The sequence below is a fragment of the Sciurus vulgaris genome, assembly GCF_902686455.1.
Source record: "Sciurus vulgaris genome assembly, chromosome: 8".
Lineage (NCBI taxonomy): Eukaryota > Metazoa > Chordata > Mammalia > Rodentia > Sciuridae > Sciurus > Sciurus vulgaris.
The window spans coordinates 50,496,735-50,520,067 of NC_136468.1; the positions used below are offsets into that span (position 1 = coordinate 50,496,735).

Genomic DNA, 23,333 nt, shown 5'->3' on the forward strand with positions numbered 1-23,333 from the left:
AAAGTACAGTTTTTTGTCATAATTATTCAACATTTACATATATACACAAATCCGTTTAAAACACAAGGTAACCTGTTTTCAAAGTTATTAAAACAGAAATACTTTTATCAAAATAGTAAACAGGAGAACTTTATAGACAAAAAGCATACATTGATATGAATCTCCAATTAGAACAATTGTAAATTATAGCAAAACTTCATTTCCAAGCTTTTGAAAAGGCATGTTACAAATTCAAATAGCCAAATAAATCAGAAATGATTTAGAATTAGATATACATTATGTAATTCCTACTTTTAAAAATTACTCATTTCTTTAACAAGGTTAAAATTATAGACCAGAACTTTAAATTTAATTTCTATGTAAGGGAAAACATTTACAGATATCTGATGTAAAATGTTCACACATGAAATACATGTTATATGACACTAAAGAAACTTTTGGTATGAGTTACAACACAATAGAGAAAAATCCAAGAACTCTTAACTTTAAAATACCTGTAAGATGATTTTGTTGAATTATAACGATAGAATATCTGATATGTGGTTTGAAAATACTGGGTGCAGTCATTACTCTTGAATGCTGTGTTTTAGTTCATAGAAGACTTCTAAATAAAAGAGTCGGAATTTGGTTCACAGTTCATAAACTTTGCAGAAATTTTGTTATGATAACCTATATCCACAGAGGAAGTTATCCATAAACAAAAACCATCTGATATTTACTAATTTTATACAATCCATTGTAAACCTTCCTTGAGTCTGAATTTTTTACCAACTAGGATTTGAAGTGAATCATAACCAGGGAAAGAAAACAATGATAAATTAACACAAAACATAAGTAATGTCAGAAGAAGAAGACAGAGAGTTAACACTGCTATTAACATATATAATTAAATAAAATTTCATTTTTTTTACATTACCCAAGTGATCTAGTAACCTAAATCATCAAAATTCTAATCTAGTAATGATTGTTGTCAAATCCAGCAATTAAAAATACTACTCAGTGTAGAAAAGACATTCTGTTAGCTTTAAAGATTTTTATAGCTCACTGTTTTTAAAACAAATGATTTACTCAAATAAGTTCTTGCCATCATGTGTTGGCTCCTGTACCTAATTATTGGCCATTATTTCTACAGATATAAATATATTAATTATTAGCAAGCAAACCTTGTTTTAAAAGGCATTGATAAGTGGGCACCATTATCAAAATGGAGGATTTCTATTTGTATCTCTAGTTTGAAGTCCAATTAGTGATTTGTAATCATTCAATATTTTATATAAAGTTAACTTCTAATTTGCTTTTTTAATGTATAATATAAAATTGACAGACAACAAATATTAATTTTATTCAGAAACTGGATTTCATTTTAGAAGATATGCTCTTAAACACAAAATGTATTTTATAAATTATCTTAAGCTTAAAGACATAATTATTCACTTTTATTATTTAAGAAAAATTATTATGATGCATTGCAAAATGTTTATTAGTGGAAATGCATCAATTCTTATTTCTCTCAGCTTACTTAACACTGCAGTACAGAATTAATTTCATAAAGGCAAAAATTTGATCTAAAATGAAATTAGTGATGTAATTTATAATTCAAAAAAAGCAAAAGATTTATAGAGAATGTGTCCAATTCAAACAAAATTTTGTTGGGTTTTTATTTTTCTACAAAGTACCAAAATAGTTATTGTTTCTTTGTTTTTAATTTTTATTTTCTTTTATTTAGTTTTGCTTTAAGATGTTTAAAAAGGGTTTCAAATATTCTACAAATGCAGATAGTGGAGAACACTGATTATTTCCCAAAAGACAGCTATTTTAAGTTCTCATTTACTCCATTGTAGGAAGTCTTGAAGACTTTTTCCCCCCTCCAAAATCTCATTTTCACCTGAAATAACTGCATTCAGGTCTTCTCAGCAGGTAAAATATACATTTTACAAGATTTCACATTTCAAAATTTCTATCATGCACTTAAACTAAGCACTCCTCTTTGTGTGCGTGTACACGTGTGTCTATTATCTTGCAGTTCTGTTATTTACACTAAATTTTAGTCTTTTTGGCTCCTCAGAAATACCTTAGTGAACCCTCAGCAGTTGCTAACCACTTAATAATTGTGACCCCGCCAGCCCCTTCAAGTAGATCGTTAACCACAAGAGTGCCTGACAATTTCCAAACCATAGCCTCTGTCCAAAAGGAAAAGATAGGGCTTTGTGAGGCCGAAAGGAAGCGAAGGAAAACAAAACAAATGTAGTTCATGCTGAAAGTGAAAAGTGCTTGGACAGATTAGTATTTTCTTTTCTACAAGGCATCCTGCCAGACCTTTTTTTTTTTTTTTTTTTTTTTTTTTTTTTTTTTTTAATTTTTCTTAATAGAGAAGAGTTGTTTTTTGGTCTGATTTTTCGGTTTCTTGGAAAGCATTGGTATTTACCACCCCCCACCGGCTCCTCATAATTATTGTTGGTTGTTTTGTGTTTTTTCCATCCGTCCGCATCACGGACTGCTGATACCCCCGCCTCACCCTGTCAAAACCCCAACTCTGGGCGACCCTGGGCGTGGAAACTCCGCCGACTCCCGACGACACACCCCACCCTTGCCCTCTCACGCCGCTTATTTTAATCGCGGGATCCCCCACTCCAGTTGCAGTGAAAACCGGAAATTTTCATTTACCCCCCTCCCCGCCGCCCTTCTCGCCCCCCATTCGGAGTGGACTGCTGGGGAGCGGGGAGGCTCCGGGCACAGCCAGGGCTCGGCCGCCTCCCCCTCTCCGGAAGGCTTTAATTTGCACACTTGCTTGCCACCGCGCCTCGAGCCCCCGGCCCCGCGGCAGGGTGGGTCTCGGGCAGAGGACGCTTCGCGGGTCCCCGCCTCCGCCCCTGCCGCGCGGCCGCCCCCACCGCCTCCCCGGCTCGGGCCCCCAGCCCCGGCCGCAGCCCGGAGGCCCCCGTCCGCCCCCAGCGAGCGGCGCGGGCGGCGCCCTCCGCGGTCCCTCCGCCCTCCGCCGTTGTGCCCACCCCCTCGCCCTCGCGGGAGAGAGTGCTGGTAACTCCTTCCCCAGTCTGGTTACCTGCTCCGCGCGCGGTGGACACGTGCGGAGGTCTGAGTGACACTCGCAGCCCCCTCCGGAGGCCCAACGCGTCTGGGCCCCTCAGGTGAGGAGCTACGGACTCTGGTGGGTGGGCTCGGGGTGGGGGGTCCCAGGGGGATTGCCGGGGTCGGAGGCAAGAATGTGGGTGGGGGTGAGTGCGGGGTGGGGGTATTGTGTGTCCTCGGAATCGACTTTGGTTAACCCCTTAGGAACTGAGATGGGGTTGGTTACGGGGGCCGGGTTTGGGGAGCTAAGAGAAATTTTATCTAATCTGGAGAGAGGGGGACATCCCGCAGTAGGACACCCCGACACCAAGATCCTGTGCCAGCTCCCACATATCTGTGCGCACGAACACTCACACATACACTTCTCATCCAACTTCTCCAAACGGAACTTGAACTCTACTCGGACATTCACATAATAATTCACATTTAGAGTGTAAAATGCATTGCCTCTGGGGACTCCATGCTGGAGAACGTGTTTCCATGCCCCCTATTTATTTCCCCACGAAAGCTCCCTCTGCAGCTTGTTGAGGTGTGGGTGTGGGCTCCATCTTCCCCACCATGAAATAAATGTTAACGCGGGCTTCCTGCTGACAACCCCGGCGGGCGTGTTATGCACAGAGGAGTGCACGCAGCCGACCAGTGCCCAGGCTTACAGCCCCGCGAGGACGCACGTTTACTTTAGTTTCCAAGTTTATATTTATTATTTAAAACATCGAAGTTAAAACGCACGCCCGCAGCGAGCAGCTCTGGGCCCCGCAGCGCGCCCGTCCGTATGCACGTGGGCGCATCTGCGTGTGCGCACACGCGGGAGTCGCGGTCCCCGATGCGGCCTCTTCTCGCTGCGCTGGTGGCGACCCTTGCGGTGCTTGGCAGGCTTCGGGAGAGGCACATGAAGGATTTCATTGAGTGTGAAGACAGAGAGCAGAGACAGAAAGCAGAAGGAGGCGGCTGCAGCCTTTGTAGTCGCGGAGGAATGCGGAAATGTTGAAGCACTATGTCAAACTTTTTTGAAATGGGGTCAAGTCACATTCAGCCAGCGTGGGAAAGCAACAACAACAACAAAAAAAAGTGGAGGAGAGGGGGGGAAAAGGCATTGCTGCTCCCGTTTCTCTCTGCTGAAGCCGACCGTCCGGGGGCGAGGGGGGAGAGCCAGCGCGGGTGGTGCGGGGCCGGGCGGGGGCAGCGGGCGCAGTTCCCTGCGGGGGTGGGACGTCCCCGACGCTTCCTTAGCGGCGGAGCCCGGGGCTGGACTCGAGCGGGAGGGGGAGGGGGACGCGGGAGGGGAGGACTGGGCGGCCGCCGGCTGCTCCCCCGCTACCTGTGTGGCCCTCGACCTGGCTCAGACCCCGGGGCAGGCTCTGGGGGCTCTTTCCTCGGCTTTTAAGGAAAGTTTTGAAAAGAGTAAGTGTTGAGAGGCCCTGCGCTCGCTGCGGTCCGCTCCGCCCGCACACCGTGGGGGTCGCGCCGTTTGTTGTTTCTTTAATTCCTGGCAGAAGGCGAGCGACCAGCGGTTGCGGGGCAGGTAATTCCAAGGTGTCCTGGGAATTCTGGACACGCTGCTGGCGTGGCGAATGTCCGGCGGAGGCTGAGGCGGCCGTGGGGCGGGAGGGAAGCTCCCTACGTCCTGGATAACAACAGAATGGGGAGGGAAAGTTAGGGTACCCCACTCAGGCACTTTGTTGTGCAGAGGGTTCTGGGGCCTGGGGACGCACAGCTGAAGACGGGACCTGGCCCTAAGGGGAGTGGAGCAGCCACCCCCGCCACCTCTATCAGGACGGCCTGGCAGTGGGGAAAGGATCCTGAGTCCAGGTCCCGAGGGCGCAGCCCCCCTCTCACTCACCCTTGGAGCCATAGCCTTTGCTCCCACCCCCACCCTTTTTAGGGAGGTGGCGGTTTGCTCAGGTTGAAATCAGAAATCTTCAAGTGGAGAACGGTAATGCTGTCTTCCTCCTGAAGTTACTCTTTTAAGGACACGACAAGCGAAAGTGTGGCGAACACCCCTTTCTCCCACTTCTGAGCTCCCACGGGGAACCCCCCCCTTTCCAGGGCCTCTCGCTCGCCCACCCCCAGTAGCCCCAGCCCTTCCACCCGATGGTTGTCTTCTCTGGGTTTCCACCAGGGAGGTCCTCCGAGTCCGAGAATACCATTTCCCACCAAGACTCCTTTACCCCCAAAAGACCATTTGCGTGTGCGAATAGTTTTTAAATGTCTCCTCGAGGAAAAACTGAAAGTAGAAAGGAAGCAATTTCCGAGCAGATGTTTGACCACCCCTTCTCGCACACTCCCAGCATCGGGTTACAGGGTCCCGAGAGCCCCCACCCACATTCTGCTGCCCCAAACGGGTGGACCCTTAGTCGGTTCACACCAGATTGTGCACAGCCCCTGAAAGCACCCGGACCCCCTCTCCCTGCACGTCCAGGCCCCAGGAGGCGAGAAGGGTAGCCGCGCATACAATCATAAAGGTATAAATATTAAGCCGTGACATTGACGTCCCCGGCGCCTCCCTCCCCCCCGCGCTCCCAGCACACTCTGGGCTGCTCGGCACGCCCCCTCCCGTTCCACTGCGTCCCGCGCGGCGCGCTCATCCCCGAGGGGCCCCTGCAACCTCTCCGCGCGAAGACGGCTCAGCCCTGCAGGGAAAGAAAAGTAACTTCGCTTTTCTCGGAAAAACCAGGAAGGATTAGGCGGCTTGGAGAAGGCCGGAGCTCGCGAAGGGTAGCTACCGGGGCTTCGTGAAGGAGGAGGAGGGGAATCCAGAGGAACCCCGTGAAAGGCTCCTGGGATGTCTGATTGCACTTTCTTGTCCTCCCGTCTCTCCTTTTAGGTGCCGAGATTGTGGACGGAGACGCGTTCGGGCAGAGACTATGTAATCGCCGCGGTGTCTGTGTAGAGGACTTCGCTTCGGGAAGGGAAGAGGAGGGATCCACTCGCTCCTTCGGCGGCGACTCGGCAGGCAGGCGGAGTTTCGCGGCGGCGGCACCAGGGTTGCGCCAGTCGGCCGAGAGGTCGCTCCATCCAGCCCGGCGGCCGCGAGAGCCCCAGAGTTGGAGCGCGGGAGCCAGCGGGGGCGAGGGCTAGCAAGATCGAGCTCCGGGAGCCCCGGAGGAGGCGAACCAGCCGAGCGCACCCCCGCCCGCCCCAGCGGCGCCGCGCCGGGCGGCGTCCAGGCGGCATGGAGAAGGACAGCCTGAGTCGCGCGGACCAGCAGTATGAGTGCGTGGCGGAGATCGGGGAGGGCGCCTATGGGAAGGTGTTCAAAGCCCGCGACCTGAAGAACGGAGGCCGGTTCGTGGCACTGAAGCGCGTGCGGGTGCAGACGGGCGAGGAGGGCATGCCACTCTCCACCATCCGCGAGGTGGCGGTGCTGAGGCACCTGGAGACCTTCGAGCACCCCAACGTGGTCAGGTGAGCAGGGTGCCACCCCCGCACTGTCGGGGGCAGCGCTTCTGGGGAGGCCGGGCCGGGGATCCTCGGGCCCAGGAAGGTACCAGGCAGGGGCTGCTAGGGAAGCCCAGCGCCACGAGTCGATCTGACCGAATGAGTTTCGTCGACAGAGCCGCGAGCCAGAGCCGGTGACCTTGCCAGCCAGCCTACGGAAAGACCAGTCAGAGAAGACCTGCGCAGGCTTCCCCCGCTGCTGGGCAACTCCGAAGTGTTTTCTCCCTGCCTGTCCCCAAGGGGGTCCGGGGGAGGTGGGTGCCTTTTAGGGACGTGGAACCTACCAACCCGAGACACTCCCCGCCAGCCCCCACATATTTTTCCCTGCCATAGGGGAATTTTTGAGAGACTGAGTGAGAAAGGTTGCGGGTAATAATTAGTAGGACGGGAACTTTTAAGGACGGAGCCTAGTGTAAGTACGGTGTAAAGAAAATACAGAAACACAAGAATATGTTTGCCAATCACACCCAGTTTCTTTTTTATTAAAATTTCATAATATAAGTGGTTTCTGGTGGTCTAAGAAGTTTCAGTGCTGATGCTCAGTGTTTAAGCAGCGTCATTTAAAAAAGGTCTTCCGAAATCTTACCTGTTTGACTTCTTATCTCTGGACTGATACAGTCCTTAGATTCCCTCTCCCAAGAGTTAGATGTGAGTCCAGGATGTGGTATCTTTAAATTCCTTGCTTTTCCTGGATGGGTCCTGCCAGTGGGTGGGAAGGCAGCAGTTAACAGTCTCTCTTATGAGTAGTAACCAGTATTAAAAGAAAGTGTGTGGACTTAGGATAATGGTGTTTTCTTAGTGATCCTGGAATTTCCCCATTGTGTGGTTGTGTCATCCCTTTCTTTTTTAAAGATACATAGCTATGTAGCTTGAAGTCGAAAAGAAGTGCATAGAAGCTTCTTCAAATTGGGTTGTGATTTTACCTTTTACAGCTTCTTTACCTTCAGCGTGTCGGAGGAAGGAGATCCTGGGATCTTCTAGTCTACTCATCCATCTAGGGATTCTGTACAGCAACTGCCTGCCTACTGTGTGTGTCCTGGATGAAATTATGTAAATAAACACTGCTAAATATACTTGTAAAAAGTCAAACAGTTTAACATTAGTCATCAAAATGGAGAGACCCAAGACTGACCTTTGAAATACCAAGCCCTCTGTATTGGCTTAGGGAGACCAAGTGTCTACAGAATCTTCCTGGGAGGTTTAACTTGTTTCCTCTTATCCTGGGCTGGGTGATTTGTGTGGTGTTTTGTTCCCCACACAGTGAGAATCAGGAGGGAAGACAACAAAGAATCATAAATACATAAATAAGGTAGTGAAGGGCAATAGAGAGAGGACACTATTATACTTCTACTTTAGCTGGGGGTGAGGGCAAAAGATAATGAGACTGGGAGGAGTGTTTAGGAAGATGGAATTTATATAAAAGCAACAGATTACCTTTTGTGTGTTTGTTGAAAAACAATAACCCTCTGGGGGGTGTTTTTGTCCTGTGGAGGGAAAGAGGGAGAGCACATTTAGCTCCTGATAGGGAGCTTTAGTTATCTTAGTTATCTTCCCAAAGATGTCACTGGAGCACTCTCAAAGGATGAATTCTACCCCTAGAATTTTAAAATCAAAGTTCTTAATTTATTGCCTGTTATCTGTGGAGTGGCCAAATAAGGTTGATTATCATGTCTACACATACAGTAACCCCAAATGAAGAGCTGTTACAGAGGCATCCCTGTGTATTGCTATAGTTTATAGAGTGCAATCCATTCTTGTAACAGAGGAAAGTTGCTTTTCTGTTGTGCTGGTAGATTTTGGCTGATCTGTCCTATTCTGATTTATTCAGTTTTGAGTGTGTTTTGTCTTTAGAGAGTTCTGATTGACCCAGGACTTGGATTCTGAACTGTGAATCTTGGAAAGATGTATTTATGAAGTGAAAACGAAGGGATAGTTTTCTAAAGTTATGTTTACCTGTTAAGTGATGATGATGACCCTTACTTTTTGGAGTTGGAAGGATAAAGTGAGATAATGTATGTGAAAGCACTTTGTAAATTTCAGAGTTCTTCGAATATCTGAGCATTTGTATTCCAGTAGGTTAATGGAACCCTTTCCCTTAAACAGGTTCCCAGGAAGGCCTCAATTTACCTGACCCTTTTTTTTTTTTTTTTAAGAGCAAATCATATTCAAGCATAGACTTTATGGGCTTTGGAACTAAAAAACTACTTAGCCTGAAAAACAAGGCCATCAGTCATATGCTATGAAATCAGTAACATTTGAAATTATTAATGAGGTCACTCTCACGAGCTACAGATCTCTATTCCCTTTTAGTTTCCTTCCTGTTTCTGCTCTTCTGCCTCTGTCTTGGGGTAACCAGTGTCCCCCATGACTTGCTTGGCCAGACCAGAAATTCTGAATTTTAGACGTTGCTAAAATTTTTTTCAGGCAGGGTCAGGAAATCAAGAACAAGTGACAACAGTCCTTTTACTTCCAAGGCAGAGTGTCAAAGTTGGCCTCCAAAACTGATTTTTTGTTGTCCTAGGATAAGTTTTACAGCCTTATATTTGGTTATTTAACTGTTGCTTAAAAGGGCAGATGCCTTTTTAAGTGCCTTCGAGTCATAAGTAATTGATCATAATTATAGGCCATTCCCACAGATAGTTAAGCTTCTAAGCATGAAGGAACACAATAAACATATTAGCTTTTCTCAAAATTTAAGATTTAATTTTGATGAATTTGCCAGAAAAGCTGACTTCTTATTGCTGGCATTGGTACTACATGTACACACAGGGATAATGATTTGAAATTCTTTCTTACCTGTGCTTGATGTCTCCCAGGCCCAGGCTTGATCAACCAGTGTCTGAGATGTAAATTTACTCTTTAATTTTATAGCTGGTAGTCCCTAATACTGGAGCCTTTGCCAGAATCAGACTTCAGTCCTAACCTATATTGGAGCATCTACACTCCACAAAGGAGTTCTATTTTCCATCGTGAACTAAAACACATAAAGAGATAAAACAGTGGCATATTTTATCAGCAGCCTGTTTATTCACTCAATATTTAGGACTTACAATGTGCCAGACACTTGGCAGAAGCTGGGGGTATAACTGTAAACAGGTCGGAAGAAGCCTCTATGCTTGTAGAACTTGGACTTTAATGGATGAGAAACTCTTTTTTTTTTTTTTTCTTTCTTTAAAAAAAATTCACCTGTCTTTATTTCAGTTGCTCTGTTTTGCTATGTTTAACCTAACCAGTTTTATAAAGCAGCTAATATTTGTGATAATTTAGTTACCAGAAATCTGCTGGTTGAGTAGGCAAGTTAACAAGTTAACCTTAATCAGAATCAAATGCTTTTTGAAGATTAAATTTCAGCCTAGAGATATACAAATCAATTTATATAAGGAGGCACTGACACGTAACTAAGGTAGGTGAACATTTCAGCTCTGTTTATTCAACAAATGTTTAGGAACCAAGTCTCTAAAACCCATGGGTCTAGGTACTGGAAAGATACATGGGTAAATCACACCTAGCTGTCCTCCTTAAGTTCCCCTGTTTGAAGGAATAAAATGTTCATCATAAAATGGATATGTAATAGTATCATGTGCCATAAATAGTATCATAAATAGTATCATGAGATACAGGTAAGTTCTATCTGTATTTACTCCACACATTAAGTTCATTAGTATTAACAGCAAAAGTGATTCAAATTCAAGTATTGGCTTTAGAAATTAAAGGTCACTTCACTGCATTTCAGTGGTTGGATATGTAATATTTAAATGTCTAAATATGTTAAATGATCTTTCTTAGACTATTTAGTTGCTGTTTAGAAAAAAAAAAAAAAACAGAGAAAGCTGTGTAGGGGGCTGCAATTGTGACTGGTAGAGCGCTTGCCTAGCATGCGTGAGGCACTCAGCACCACATAAAAATAAAATAAAGGTATTGTGTTCATTTACAACTAAAAAATAAAAAAAAAAATTTAAAAAGCTGTGCAGCACAATGATTATTCCAGGAAAATTTTCAAAATTTCTTTTTAAAGCTCTATAATGTGTAAAAAGAGTAAGAATTTTTTTTTTTTTTTAGAAAAAACTTAATCATTAACAGGGTAGAAGAAATATGACATTATTTGACTCAGCGTTAAACCAGGTCTTCAGGTGGATTAGTTCATAAGAATCATTATGAATTAAAATGTTATTTTATGGGTAAATAATTTTATTAGGTCTTATCTCAGTGAAAGCGAGAAAAGCACTTCAGATATCCCTTTAAATTCTGATATGTTAAAAGTATGTTTGTTCCTTCATTCTCTGAGTTCCTTGGAAATTTTCCCAATTATTATCAAGGTTGTTTAGTAAATGGATATTTTCACAGTGAATGGCATTCTTCTCATTCCTTGCTTCTTCAGAAGAATTTGATAATGCTGAGTTTTTTACTTGGCAGTTGTATCCTTTTTATGTAACTGTTAACATGGAATTATTAGAATTTCTCAGTGGAATCAAAAAGAAAGTAGTCTATCAGAGGGAAACTTGTATAATTTTGAATATCTTTAGGGACACTTTCCTGTGTTTAAGACTTGGGTAAATGAAACTAGAAATAGACTTCTTCTTAACAGTACATTCTATTTTTGAAAAAATGTATTTGGTTTTAAGAAGGAAATAGTCCATACCTACACTATATCATTGTAAAGTTATGGATATTACGGTTTAGAAGACACTGTAAATCTTTCAGTTCTTTCATATTATAGATAGGAAACTAAAGCCCCAGAGGTCAAGCAACTCATCTGTCATGCCATTATAAAGTCAGCAGCTTGTGTTCTTAAATCTAAGTAGCAATTAAAACATTATTGTTTATTTTTTTGGCAGAAAAAGGTAAATCAAATAGTACATTTCTAGTTTGAAGAAAATGACTTACATGAAGATAAAGGTGATAGTGTTCAGGGAATAAATGATATATCTGTTCAGGAAATTCCTGAATTCTATAGTGTGATACAGTACTGAAGTATATCTGTTAAAAAGTATGATGACTATTCCATTAAATTCTGCTCTTAAAAAATTTGAAACCAGGAGTACACATGTAATCTCAACAACTCAGGAGACTGAAGTAGGAGGATCACAAATTCAAGGCCAGCCTCAGCAGTTTAGTGAGACCCTCAGCAGCTTAGCAAGAAAATAAAAAGAACTGGGAGTATAGCGTATAGTTCAGTGGTAAAGCATCCATGGGTTCCATCCCCAGTATTAAAAAAAAAAAAAAAAAAAAAAAATTAGTATTAGAAGATCAAAACATTATTTAAAGAAAAGAATTGGGGTTATAACTAATGATCTTTTTTTTTTTTGGTGATGCTGGGGATTGAATCCAGGGCCTTGTGCTTGCAAGGAAAGAACTCTACCAACTGAGCTATATCCCTGTATATCCCTAGCCCCACTAATGGTCATTTAAATAGCTAAAGTAATAATACAGGTAAATGAAATAATTGAATAGTTCAGTTATATTAAATTCATTTTAGACAGGAACAATGGGGAAAATCAAAATGTTGGATACTTGTGTGATGAATGAAATATTACATAATGTGGCACCTACTAACCATTTCTTTGAATGAAATAAACACCAATACTTGAAAGTCAGACAGCCTAACAACCTCCAAACACTAAGCTAAGGTGTTCCCCATGCTTTCTGAGGAACTAATCACACTGTTGCATTTCCCATGAGGTTCAGATGAGCTTTTCTGTCTTCATCAGAAGTAAATTAATTGTGAGCTTCTTGGTATAGCCAAAATCATGGCAGAAGTGAAATCTGGGTCCAGGTGAATTGGTAACAGGAGAAGGTAGTGTGTGTAATTGGGCTTTGTCCAATATCCAGGAATCAGTACTGAAAATGGGTACCCATGGTTGATAACAAGCATTTAACTTGTCAACATTTGAGTCATGATCCATACATTGTAAGGTAGGCAGACCAGCAGTCAGAAAGGATTTTCATAAGAGCTTCTGGGCAGTTGTTTTAAATATATCCAGTTTGCTGCCAGACCTGATTTTGTTTTACCAGCTGCATATGTAGCTGATGGCACCTGAGAAGTGAAGTAAGGGCACTAAGTTATGTTGTGGCAGGAATCTGTGCAAGTGTACACATGCAAGGAATCTGTGCAAGTGTAGCCTGGAAGTCCATTTGGGATAAAGTATTAAATATTTTCTCCTCTGTGGTACTAGGGATTGACCCCAGGTCCTACTGCTTGCTAGGCAAGAGCTCTGCCACTGAGGTACACCCCCAACCCAGAGGATTAAACATTCTTGATCTAGCTTTGCCCATAATGTAGTTTGTGTATGTGTGGTGTGTGTGTATATATATATATATACACACACACACACATATAAATACTGATTCCTATTATCTGGCCTTTCTAAAGATTTTAATTCAGTGGAATTACAATCATAGTATGAGAATTTTTTAATTGAAAAGTGTCCTAGATATAACCTAGTCCAAGCTCCTTTGGGACATACAGGAGTTGTTTTATAAATGCAAAAAAAAGTCTTATTTTTAGTCAGTTATTTTATTCCACAAATATATGCACTGTAGTTACAAATTGATTGAAGGTAGCTAAGGTTCAGGCAGATGTTTATGTCCAACATTAGCAAGACAGAATGACAAATAGTCATTGCATACCAAAAAAACTCCCTTGCAATGTTAAAAGTATTTTCGGTTTAATTAACTGTTTGCTGACCTGAGGACAAAGATTGTGTTTTTATATCCATAAATAATAAGGTGTCCATAGCTATTGATTGGCCAGTGTATATTTCCTAAATGAATGAGATAAGTAGAATTAATTAAATTATAAACCCCTCAGATAGACACTGTTTATTCTTTTAGAGAGATGTATATAGCATTATTAATTATCTAAGGTTAACACTGATGCTGGGAGATTTTTAATATTAACTCTAATGCACACACATGTAGTCTATTTAAAAAAGAGCCTTCAAATACATATTCATATTTAAAATTTTTCCCAACTAGCCATTTTTGTTTTAAATACTAGCATTGGTTTTGGTATTTTCTTGTGTTCTTTGTGTACCCTATAGTCAAACAGATTCCCCCATGTCCCCCAAGTGTCCTTCTTGCCTTCCACTTAACCTCTGTGATTTTCATTTGGATTGACCTCAGAAATTGCACTTGATGCCCCTCCCTGCACCACTCTTTCTACCTGTTGAAATGCTTCCTATCCTTCAGGGCCAAGGTTTCATGCCGCCTTATAGTGTACTCTTGGGTACCTCCATTTGGATAATGTTTCTGCTTCCTTTGAACCCTGTGAACTTTGGACTTCTTTAATGGCACTTAGCATGTATCTACCCTTTTATATAAAATCTGTTATGTAAAATATAGTATTCATCCTCCTTCCTCCATAATTACCCTTCTGTGACTGTCCACCCTCTCACACCCTGGTTGTAAGCTCCTCTAAGCTCCTCTTGAGATCTTGTTCATTTAACCATACATCCATTGACAATAAAATGAATAAATAGAAATTGAGTGAAATCATAAAAAGGGATCCAGTTATTAAGGAGGGAACCATATGGGTTATTTCCTTTACATGAAAGAATGTTGACAGTAAGAAGTGTCCAACAAAGGAGAACAGATCTGTGTATTGGATTACACTTATGGGGTTTCCTGGAAAATGATTTTAACAATACTGAAAAATAGTTTCATTTTTGTTTTACTGCAATCTGTATAGCTTATATCAAAGTGAGTTTTAGAGTTTAAGTAATTCATTCCCATAGTTAACTTTGCAGTTGAACTGAATTTATATTCGGTAAAGAAGATGTTAACATGAGGAAGTGAATACATAGTAAAAGTTGAAAATGCTTTGAAAATGTTTTAAATGTAGGAATGTAAGATATTGTAAATATATTTTAATTGCTTGAATTTTTAAATATTAATATTTTCCCATTAATTTTCCTTGACTTTCCATGATAGAAAAACTGTTAGAGCAACATTAGGTAAATCTTCTTAATAATTTCCCAAAGGTGATGATTCTGGATTCCCTCAGACCTTGTTTCTACTCCACATAATGCGGAGAGAATTTGGATTTCACTTTGACGTATCAGTAGGTCTAGCTATGAACTGTTTCTCCATCTTGAACTAATTCCAGTTCCTCCAGACACATATAGCTGATGTGTGTGTGCAAATGTACTTGCACATACGCATGCAGAACAACTGAATGCAAAGTTGCTGGAAGAAACTGTGTTGTGTTGCTCCTCATTGTATCTCAGACACTTAGCATGGTGCCTAGCATTTTGTAGCCCCAAATAAATATCTGTGAATAGAAAAATGAGTGTATTCCGTTTAGGAATTCAGAATTTAACTTTTTAAATAAAAAATGGATAATGATGTCTGAAAACGTAAGTGGAGTTTCTAGCATTCAACAAGTATATTAGATTCTTTATTAAATTTAAGACAGTGATCACAAAAGTACCTACATATTGAAATGTCTACCAAAAAATGTTAGGAAGTCTGGAATTTGTTTCAAAATTGGATCTAAATGCCACAGGAATGGGCTGTAAGTAGATTGTTGTTGAAGCTATAGGAGGTGTGTTGTACTGGTCTTTTTTCATTTGTATATGTTGAAAATTTTTCATAATAATAATAATTCAAGAAGTGCACCTGCTGGTGGACTAGGAGTTGGGAAACTTTGATTCTATTCTGACTCCTCAACTCATTAGCTGTGTGATCTTGGGTAAATTCCTTTTGTCTTTTGGCTGCCATTTCTCCACAGTATAAAAGGAATTATTCCTACTCTTAGAACCCTATGGGTTATTATGATCAGATGAAATTATGAATACAAAGGTCAAATTATATACAAATGCAGGGAATTATTCAAAAACTAATTCCTCCCCTCAAGGAGTTTATGTAATTTTCTTGAGGAAACTGGCATATAACAACATCTATGTTATTAATAGGTAGTATGTACTTTCTTTCCCCCCAACCCATGTAAAAGTACTAATGGAGTTAGGTATTTCTGAAAAGTTGCATATTGGATTTATACTGATTATAGTAAAATATAATCTTTTCATGAGCGTATTAGAAATTGGTGTCAGGTTTACTCATTGCTGCATCCTATTCATTAATGGATTTTTTGTGAGAAGAGTTGTGAACCAAATGCTCCTGAGAACACATGGAAGTATTTCACTGTCCAAAATAACTCAAAGACAAGTTAGAGTCTTTGCTTGTTCTTTCTCTCCCTCTTTTTTTAAGTTCAAAATCTCAAACAGAATTATTCATATTTATGTCACACTTTGGAATTTCTCTTTATTCTTACATATAACTGTTTTTATGACATTTAAAATTTACTCTGTGTTTAAATCATTAAGAAATTCTAGCTGAAGAAAGGAAGCTGTTCTCTTTTAGGAGCACTAATCTCTAGTGAATCCTTTTTCTTTGCTTCCTTTTATTGCTAAGTAATCTCGTAATTTCTATATTAGGTATTCCTAATGGTTAGAATAGAACACTTACTTTTCCTAAAATACTTTTATTTTTAGAAGGTATATGGGTGTAAACTTGGAAGTATCGACATTTACGTTTATTCGATAACCGAACAAGAAAAAAAAAGACTGCATCTCAAGGTCAGACTTTAAAGCTTTGGCTTTGACCAACATACATGTAAAAACTTTTTTAGTGGAAACCAAGAAATTAGCTGAGTAGTTTCAAGTTGGGAGTTTTAGATGATGTAGTAAACATTCCAACCATGTAGAATCACTTAGAGAAGTTATTACAAAGTCTTAGGTAAAAAACAAGATATTTTCTTGTTGAGCCATGAGAAACCAAGAGACAGAGTTGGACAAAGAGTTAGATTTAGAAGGGAACCCTGAAGCTAATTACAAATGAAGCACATGTAAATGAGTTCCTTAAGGGAACCCAGGGAGCACAAGTTCTTCCAAGTAACACATTTTGTTTTTATTTTGGACACATTAAGACAAAAGATCCCAGTGCTATGTGCTAACTTGTAATCCCAGTGACTGGAGGCTGAGGCATGAGGATCTCAAGTTCAAGACAGCCTTGGCAATTTAACACCTGCCTCAAAATAAAAAAAATTAGAATGACTGTGATATAGCTCAGTTGTAAAGTGTCCCTGGGTTCAATCCTCAGTACCAAACAAACAAACAAACAAACAAACAAACAAAAAACAAAACAAGGCACAAAAGAAAAGTGACATCCTAGTAGTCAATACAAATTGTTTTAAGCCTATGAGATTTAATCAGTGGTTTTTAAATACTATATTTTTCTCCTGTAACTGATGCTGGCTGGATTCTCAGATATACCAACTAGTTTTGCAAGGGATAAAAGCTTTTACTCTTGAGGGGCTTGATCTCAAGAACTATGAGCCTAGTTGAATCAATTGTATCAATTCTAGTCCTAGAAACACAGGCATTTGGGATAAATCACAAGAAACATCTTTGTTTATGAAAGATAGTGGTTTTTTTCCCCCGAGGAAAGGACAGCACACTCATTAAAAGAAGGGAAGGAAATGGGAGAAGATGAGCTAAATTGAGGTAGAGATGAGAGAATCTGAGATAGCAAGTAGGTCTGAAGTTTCTTGGTAGACTTCAACATCTGAAACCTGGTGATCTGAAAGGAGGTGAAAATTCTAGAGTGTTTAGAAGGCCCTGAAGCCACTGTTTCTTGAATGAATAATTTCAGAGTATCATTTTTAGAATGCCATTATGATAAATGGCACAGTTTTCTGATTGCTCTTTCTTGGGGATTTTATTTGAATCATCTTTACTTTGCCCACTGTACCTAGTACTTAAATGTTTATTTTCATGAGTTATGGAATGTCTGCTTCCAATTAGAGTAGAATCTCTGTCAAGGCAGGGATTTTTGTCTGTTTTATTCAGGACTGGATTTCTGGTATCTAGAACTGTGCCTGGTATGTACTTGGATAAATATCTATTAAGTAAAAGTAGTCAACTGAGTAAATGTAACTGATGATTGCTCTTTTTATGGTAATTTTATTGGCAATCAAAATGTAAATTATTACCAAAATTTAGCAGACATTTTATTTCTCTGTCCACACATTGAAAATGCTTTAAAAAATTATGTAGTGAATTGAATTTTGACACAGTTATTTTAATAATATAAGGATTAGCAAGTGAACTGAACCCTGAAAGAGATCCCTTCTAAGCTAATTTTTCCAGTACTCTTTTTGTTAAATTGTGAAGGTAATTTTATATCAGTAATATTAAGTGAAATTTAATAATATTTTAGGTAGCTATATCCATTTTTACAGATTGGATTTAGATATTTTGGTGGAAATTTAAGGGCATGGTTTCAGATTCTCTGGGTTGTGAATGCATATAAAGATATTGACATACTTTCCCCTAAAGGGTTGAACATAAATTGTGAAGCCTTTGTAAAAATGGCTACAGCTTTCCTTACGAATAGTGATGCTCAAGTGGCCAGTTTCATGGTGAATCTTGCCCTAATACTCCTATTTTGTGTTGCCATTTCAAGTCCCTTTCTTCTCTGCTTACCTGATGTGTTGTGACATCACTTGGTCATGACTAGATATAATATATACATATATATATTTAACTATGATATAAATATATGTGTATATTTATAATATATATAGCATATGTAGCTATATATAATATATAACTATTCTCTCTATATATAGATATATATTTAGGAATATATTCAGATATGTATTTATATATATATCTATATATGTAGATATATAGATATATATTTAGGAAGGAAAGAAAGAAGGAAGGAAGAATAGACTAGAAAAGAAAAATGTATGGTGTTCCCAATCATTTGTCAGCTATGCTGCAAAGATGTTGTTCCTAAAGTACAGTACCAAAGTTTGCAGGGAAGAAGAGTTATTTGAAGTTTTTTATTTAGTTAAATTTTTCTGTTGAAGTAACTTTTTTGGTTAATATTGCTATGTAAATGTTACCCCAAAATTTAGAGGCTTAAAGCAATCATTTTCTTATGTTCATGGTTGTAGTAACGGAGGAATTCAGACAGTGCACAGTGAAGAATAGTGTATCTCTCTCTGAGATGGGTGGAACATAAGCTGGATATGAGTCAACAGCTGGGAATGTGATTCGTTTAGGAGTGTTTTCAATCTCCAGTCTCGTGGTTGGTAGATGTAGGCCAGGACCTGAGCTGAAACTCTTGACCAGTCCACATACACTTGGTCTGGTCTTACTTTCAGCATCAAAACTTCAGAGAAGTTGGGTTTACCAGGTAGCTCACGGCTTCAAAAGTCAGCATATCAGGAAACAAGGTACGTGTTACTTGTGTCACATTTTGTTGGTTATGAGTAAGTTCAAAGCCCCAGAGATTTAAGGGGAGGAGAAATACACCACACCATAATGGAGGGAATGTTAAAGAATTTGTACCACCCTCAGCTTTTTTTGTAATCATGTGTTAATACTTGTTGATTAGTACAAAGCAACTGATGATTTAAAACAAGCCAGACTCGTGCCTGAACTACCCCTATTTCCAGTCAGATTCTTTTGACTGTTTTTAGTCCTGCTGGTAGGTGCCTCTGTAAATCTAGATAATGGGCTACATTCTATTTTTTGATATTTAAATTTCAGACAAAATCTACTGACTTCCTACTCAGAAAGATGAAGATTTTTTCACTTTTTTTTTTTTTTTTTTTACTTTCATGTAATAATTTTAAAAGCATTCCTAAACAATTTTATGTTATTTCCTTGGACAGTATCTCCTGATTCTTCCTTTAGTAAGAGGAGCATATTTTATCTTCCTAACCTTTCCTCTACCTTTGGCCTTCCTTTAACATCATAATGTCATTAGCTGATTTGCTCAAGTTACTAAATATTTGCATTCTGTTCTGCAACCACAACAGAAATTTTCCTGCTTTGTCTAAAGGTTGACTCTTGGAAACTGAATGCTAGTAAACAGTGCTTACATTATTTTAACTATATAGAGTTCACTGCTGGGTCAAATAGTTGGTTTTTACATTTCCTTCCTGGCAGATCCTACCAAAAACAAAACAAAACAAAAAACCTCAACCCTATGAGGCTCATGGAGTCAACTCTACTTTCTTAAATATAAATTTTTTATTTTCTTATTCTGCATCACTTGCTTAAAATTATGCCCTGTTTTAGTGTACTTCTATTCATGCCATGATTTTCTTGTACCATTTTGTTTTTCCTGGAGTTTATAATTGCCTTTTTATTTTTTATTGTCCTGTTCACCTTTATCTAGTCTGTGTTCTTCAGAAATACTTCTAGGTATTGTGTTGTGTTTTGTTCACTTTGGTGGGCATCCTGTGAAATATTTCTAAGAATAGATTACTTCATTTTATTTTTAAAAATAACTTCTTCCTCTCTGTTCTATTCTCTTTTTGAGGTTCTCCTATTAGTCAGATACTGTCTTAAAGTTGAGACTGCTGTGTTTTTCAAAGTTCCATCTTATAGGCTTTAATTCTCTGTTGTTTATTTTTTTCCTCTATTTTCTAATGAATTTATTTTATTTGACTTTTTCTCTATGTACTAAAAAAAATCTTTATTATTTTCCACTTGTTTCTAGAATTTCCTCTTTTGGCAATTATTTTTAACTTCAAAGCATCTTTTATGTTGTTGTTTTCTGCCTTTTTTTTTTTTTTTTAAGCATCCTATTCTAGTTTTATGTAGTATTTCCTCTAAGTTGAGTTTGTTGACATACAATTTATAAACAGTACAGTGCATTCATTTTAAATGTGTGTGTTTTATGAGTTTTGGCAAATTCGTACATCCATATAACCAACACTACAATTAAGATCTAAAATATGCCCATTATCCTAACAGGTCCTTAAGACCCTTTGCAGCCAGTTACTTTCCCCACTGAAACTCCCAACAACCTAATCTCTCTGTCATAATCATTTTAGATTTGTACTTCCTAGAGTTTCATATACATGGTATCAAGCAGTGGGTTTTTTTTTTTTTTTTTTTCTGTTTTTACAGATAGTATTCTTGAGCTTCATTCCTGTTGTTGACTGTATAAGTAGTCCACTCTTTCCCAGCTTATAGATTTAACAATTTATTTCTTCACCTGCTGATGGTCATTTGTATTGTTTCCAGTTCGGTGCTGTTATAAATAATGCTGTTATGAATATTCATGTATAGGTTTTTGCATTGATATAACATACACTTTCATTGCTAAGGTAAGCTTTCTTTGCTAAGGTAAATACTTAAAAGTGGGTTGTTGACTTTGGCTTGAAGTCCACTTTATCTGATATAAGGATGGAAACCCCCGCTTTTTTACTGGGTCCATGTGCATGGTAGGTTTTTTCCCATCCTTTCACCTTTAGTCTGTGGATGTCTTTTTCTATGAGATGAGTCTCTTGCAGGCAGCATATTGTTGGGTCTTTCTTTTTAATCCATGCTGCCAGTCTATGTCTTTTGATTGATGAGTTTAGGCCATTAATGTTCAGGGTTATTATTGAGAAATTATTTGTATTCCCAGTCATTTGGCTTATTTTTGGTTTTTAAGTTGGCTTGGTTTCTTCTTTGAATGGTTTTTCTCTAAGGTAGTTCCTCCCTTTGCTGACCTACATTGTTGTTTTTCATTTCCTCCTCATGGAATATTTTGTTGAGAACATTCTGTAGTGCAGGCTTTCTATTTGTAAATTCTTTTAACTTCTGTTTATCATGGAAGGATTTTATTTCATCTTCAAATCTGAAGGTTAGTTTTGCTGGGTATAGGATTCTTGGTTGGCAACCATGTTCTTTCAGAGCTTGAAATATGTTGCTCCAGGCCCTTCTAGCTTTTAGAGTCTGGGTTGAGAAGTCTGCTGCTATCCGTATTGGTCTCCCCGCCCCCATATGTAATCTGATGCTTTTCTCTAGCGGCCTTCAAAATCCTATCTTTATTTTGAATGTTAGGCATTTTCATTATAATGTGCCTTGGTGTGTATCTGTTGTGATTCTGTGCATTTGGTGTTCTGTAAGCCTCTTGTATTTGATTTTCCATTTCATTCTTCAGGTTTGGGAAATTTTCTGATATTATTTCATTGAATAGGTTGTTCATTCCTTTGGTTTGTATCTCTGTACCTTCCTCAATCCCAATAATTCTTAAATTTCGTCTTTTCATGATGTCCCATAGTTCTTGGAGATTCTGTTCATGATTTCTTACCATCTTCTCTGGTTGGGCGACTTTATTTTCAAGATTAAATATTTTGTCCTCATTGTCTGAGGTTCTGTCTTCCAAGTGATCTAGTCTGTTGGTGATGCTTTCCATTGAGTTTTTTATTTGGTTTATTGTCTCCTTCATTACAAGGATTTCCGTTTGTTTTTTTTTTTTTGAGAATCTCTATCTCTTTGTTGAAATGATCTTTTGCTTCCTGCAGGTGCTCTTTCAGCTTATTGGTATTATCATTCATTGCCTGCATTTGCTCTCTTATCTCATCCTTTGCTTCGCGAATCATCCTAATCATGTATAATCTGAAGTCCTTTTCTGACATTTCTTCTAACATACTGTCATTGGATTCTAGTAATATAGAATCTAGATTTGTTTGGATCATTTTCTTCCCTTGTTTTTTCATGTTGTTCATGTATCTTCCACTCTAGCGCTGCAGATCTGGGGTATTACAGATTTCCCCCTATAGGCTTATAGTGGCCCTATGGGTTTCCAAAACCCTTTCTTTAAGGGGAGATCAATATTAGCAGTGCCCAAACCAGACACTGTGCAATCCTAGACCAAATAGCCCCTATGGGGACAATAACATCATGTAAATAAGGGAGAAAGCGACTCTGAGGGAACAGGTAAACAGAAGGAAAAGAAAGCAAGAAATGTAAAGAAATAAAAACTTAAATTTTTTTTTAAAAAAGGAGAAAAAAGAAAATCTACTGTATAATAGTCATATTGTAATGAAACCTCCCAGTGTTCAGTAGCCTGATGTACGAGAGGTACCTGAGAATGAGCTTCAAGCCTCCAGCAGGTGTCGCAGGATGGGATCTGCCCCACCCGAAGATCGGAGCTACGGCTTCCAGGATTATCCAAGATGGCTGCTCTGGCTTCCAAATGTGTTGGCAAATGGGGAGCTGCAGCTCAGGGGTAGATGTGGTCAGCTGGAGGTCCTGGAGACAGGATGTAGTTGGTCCAGCAGTGATCCTGGAGGTCGGGTGTGTTTGGTGTGGTTGTGGGATCCTGGAGGCCAGGTGCAATCAGTCGGTCTGGGGTCCCGGTGATAGGGCACAGTCAGTTGGTCTGGGGGTCCTGGCGGCAGGGAGCAAGTCAGTTGATGTGAGGGCCCCAGAGGCAGGGAGTGATCGGTCGGGCTGAGGGATCTTGGAGACAGGACTCGGTCAGTCCGGCCAGGGGTCCTACAGGGCCTGGCTGTTGTCTCAAAATGGCGGCAGCCACGTGTAATCAAACCTGCAGGTACTGTGACAGTGAACTTCCAGGCAGCAGCAGGCAGCTGGTTCTCCACTGGCGGTCTGCGGTCAATCTGCTGGCAGCTGTCCTTCGATCGGGAGGTGAACCTCGAACGTTGGGTGATGGATAGGGGTAAGGCAGGCGATAGGCGAGAGGCAGGCAAATGGCGGACGATAGACGCCTGACAGTGAGCAATCTGCTCTCAAAAAAAGGCATCGATATGCTGGCAGACTGCAGGTCATCACAGCAGACAAATGGGGTAAAGAGCAGGGGATCGATAAGCAGCAAAAACTGCCTCACCAAGAAACAGATATCCTCTGCTTGAATCCGGCGTTGCGGAGCGACAAGGAACGCAGCCTCCCTCTAGACTGCCATCTTGGATCTCCTGGTTGTTGACTGGTATGGCAAATGTGTTTTCCAAACTGGTTATACTATTTCCACTGGCAGTGTATGAAGGTTCCATT

At 40.2% G+C, this 23,333-nt stretch overlaps 1 protein-coding gene across 3 annotated transcripts in view; it reads left to right on the top strand.

Annotated features, from left to right (window-relative positions):
- The first annotated feature begins 2,996 nt into the window (after positions 1 to 2,996).
- Positions 2,997 to 23,333, top strand: part of CDK6 (cyclin dependent kinase 6) — a 215,115-nt gene continuing 194,778 nt past the window's right edge. Inside the window, exons 1-2 of one of the 3 annotated variants that reach the window (XM_079152106.1) lie at positions 2,997 to 3,146; positions 5,912 to 6,492. In XM_079152106.1, coding sequence (XP_079008232.1) covers positions 6,260 to 6,492 — 233 coding nt within the window. In that variant the 5' untranslated portion in view covers positions 2,997 to 3,146; positions 5,912 to 6,259. Of the gene's footprint in view, positions 3,147 to 3,787; positions 4,489 to 5,653; positions 5,803 to 5,911; positions 6,493 to 23,333 lie in introns of those variants that run through there. The other 2 variants (XM_079152107.1, XM_079152105.1) reach the window with 2 other exon arrangements.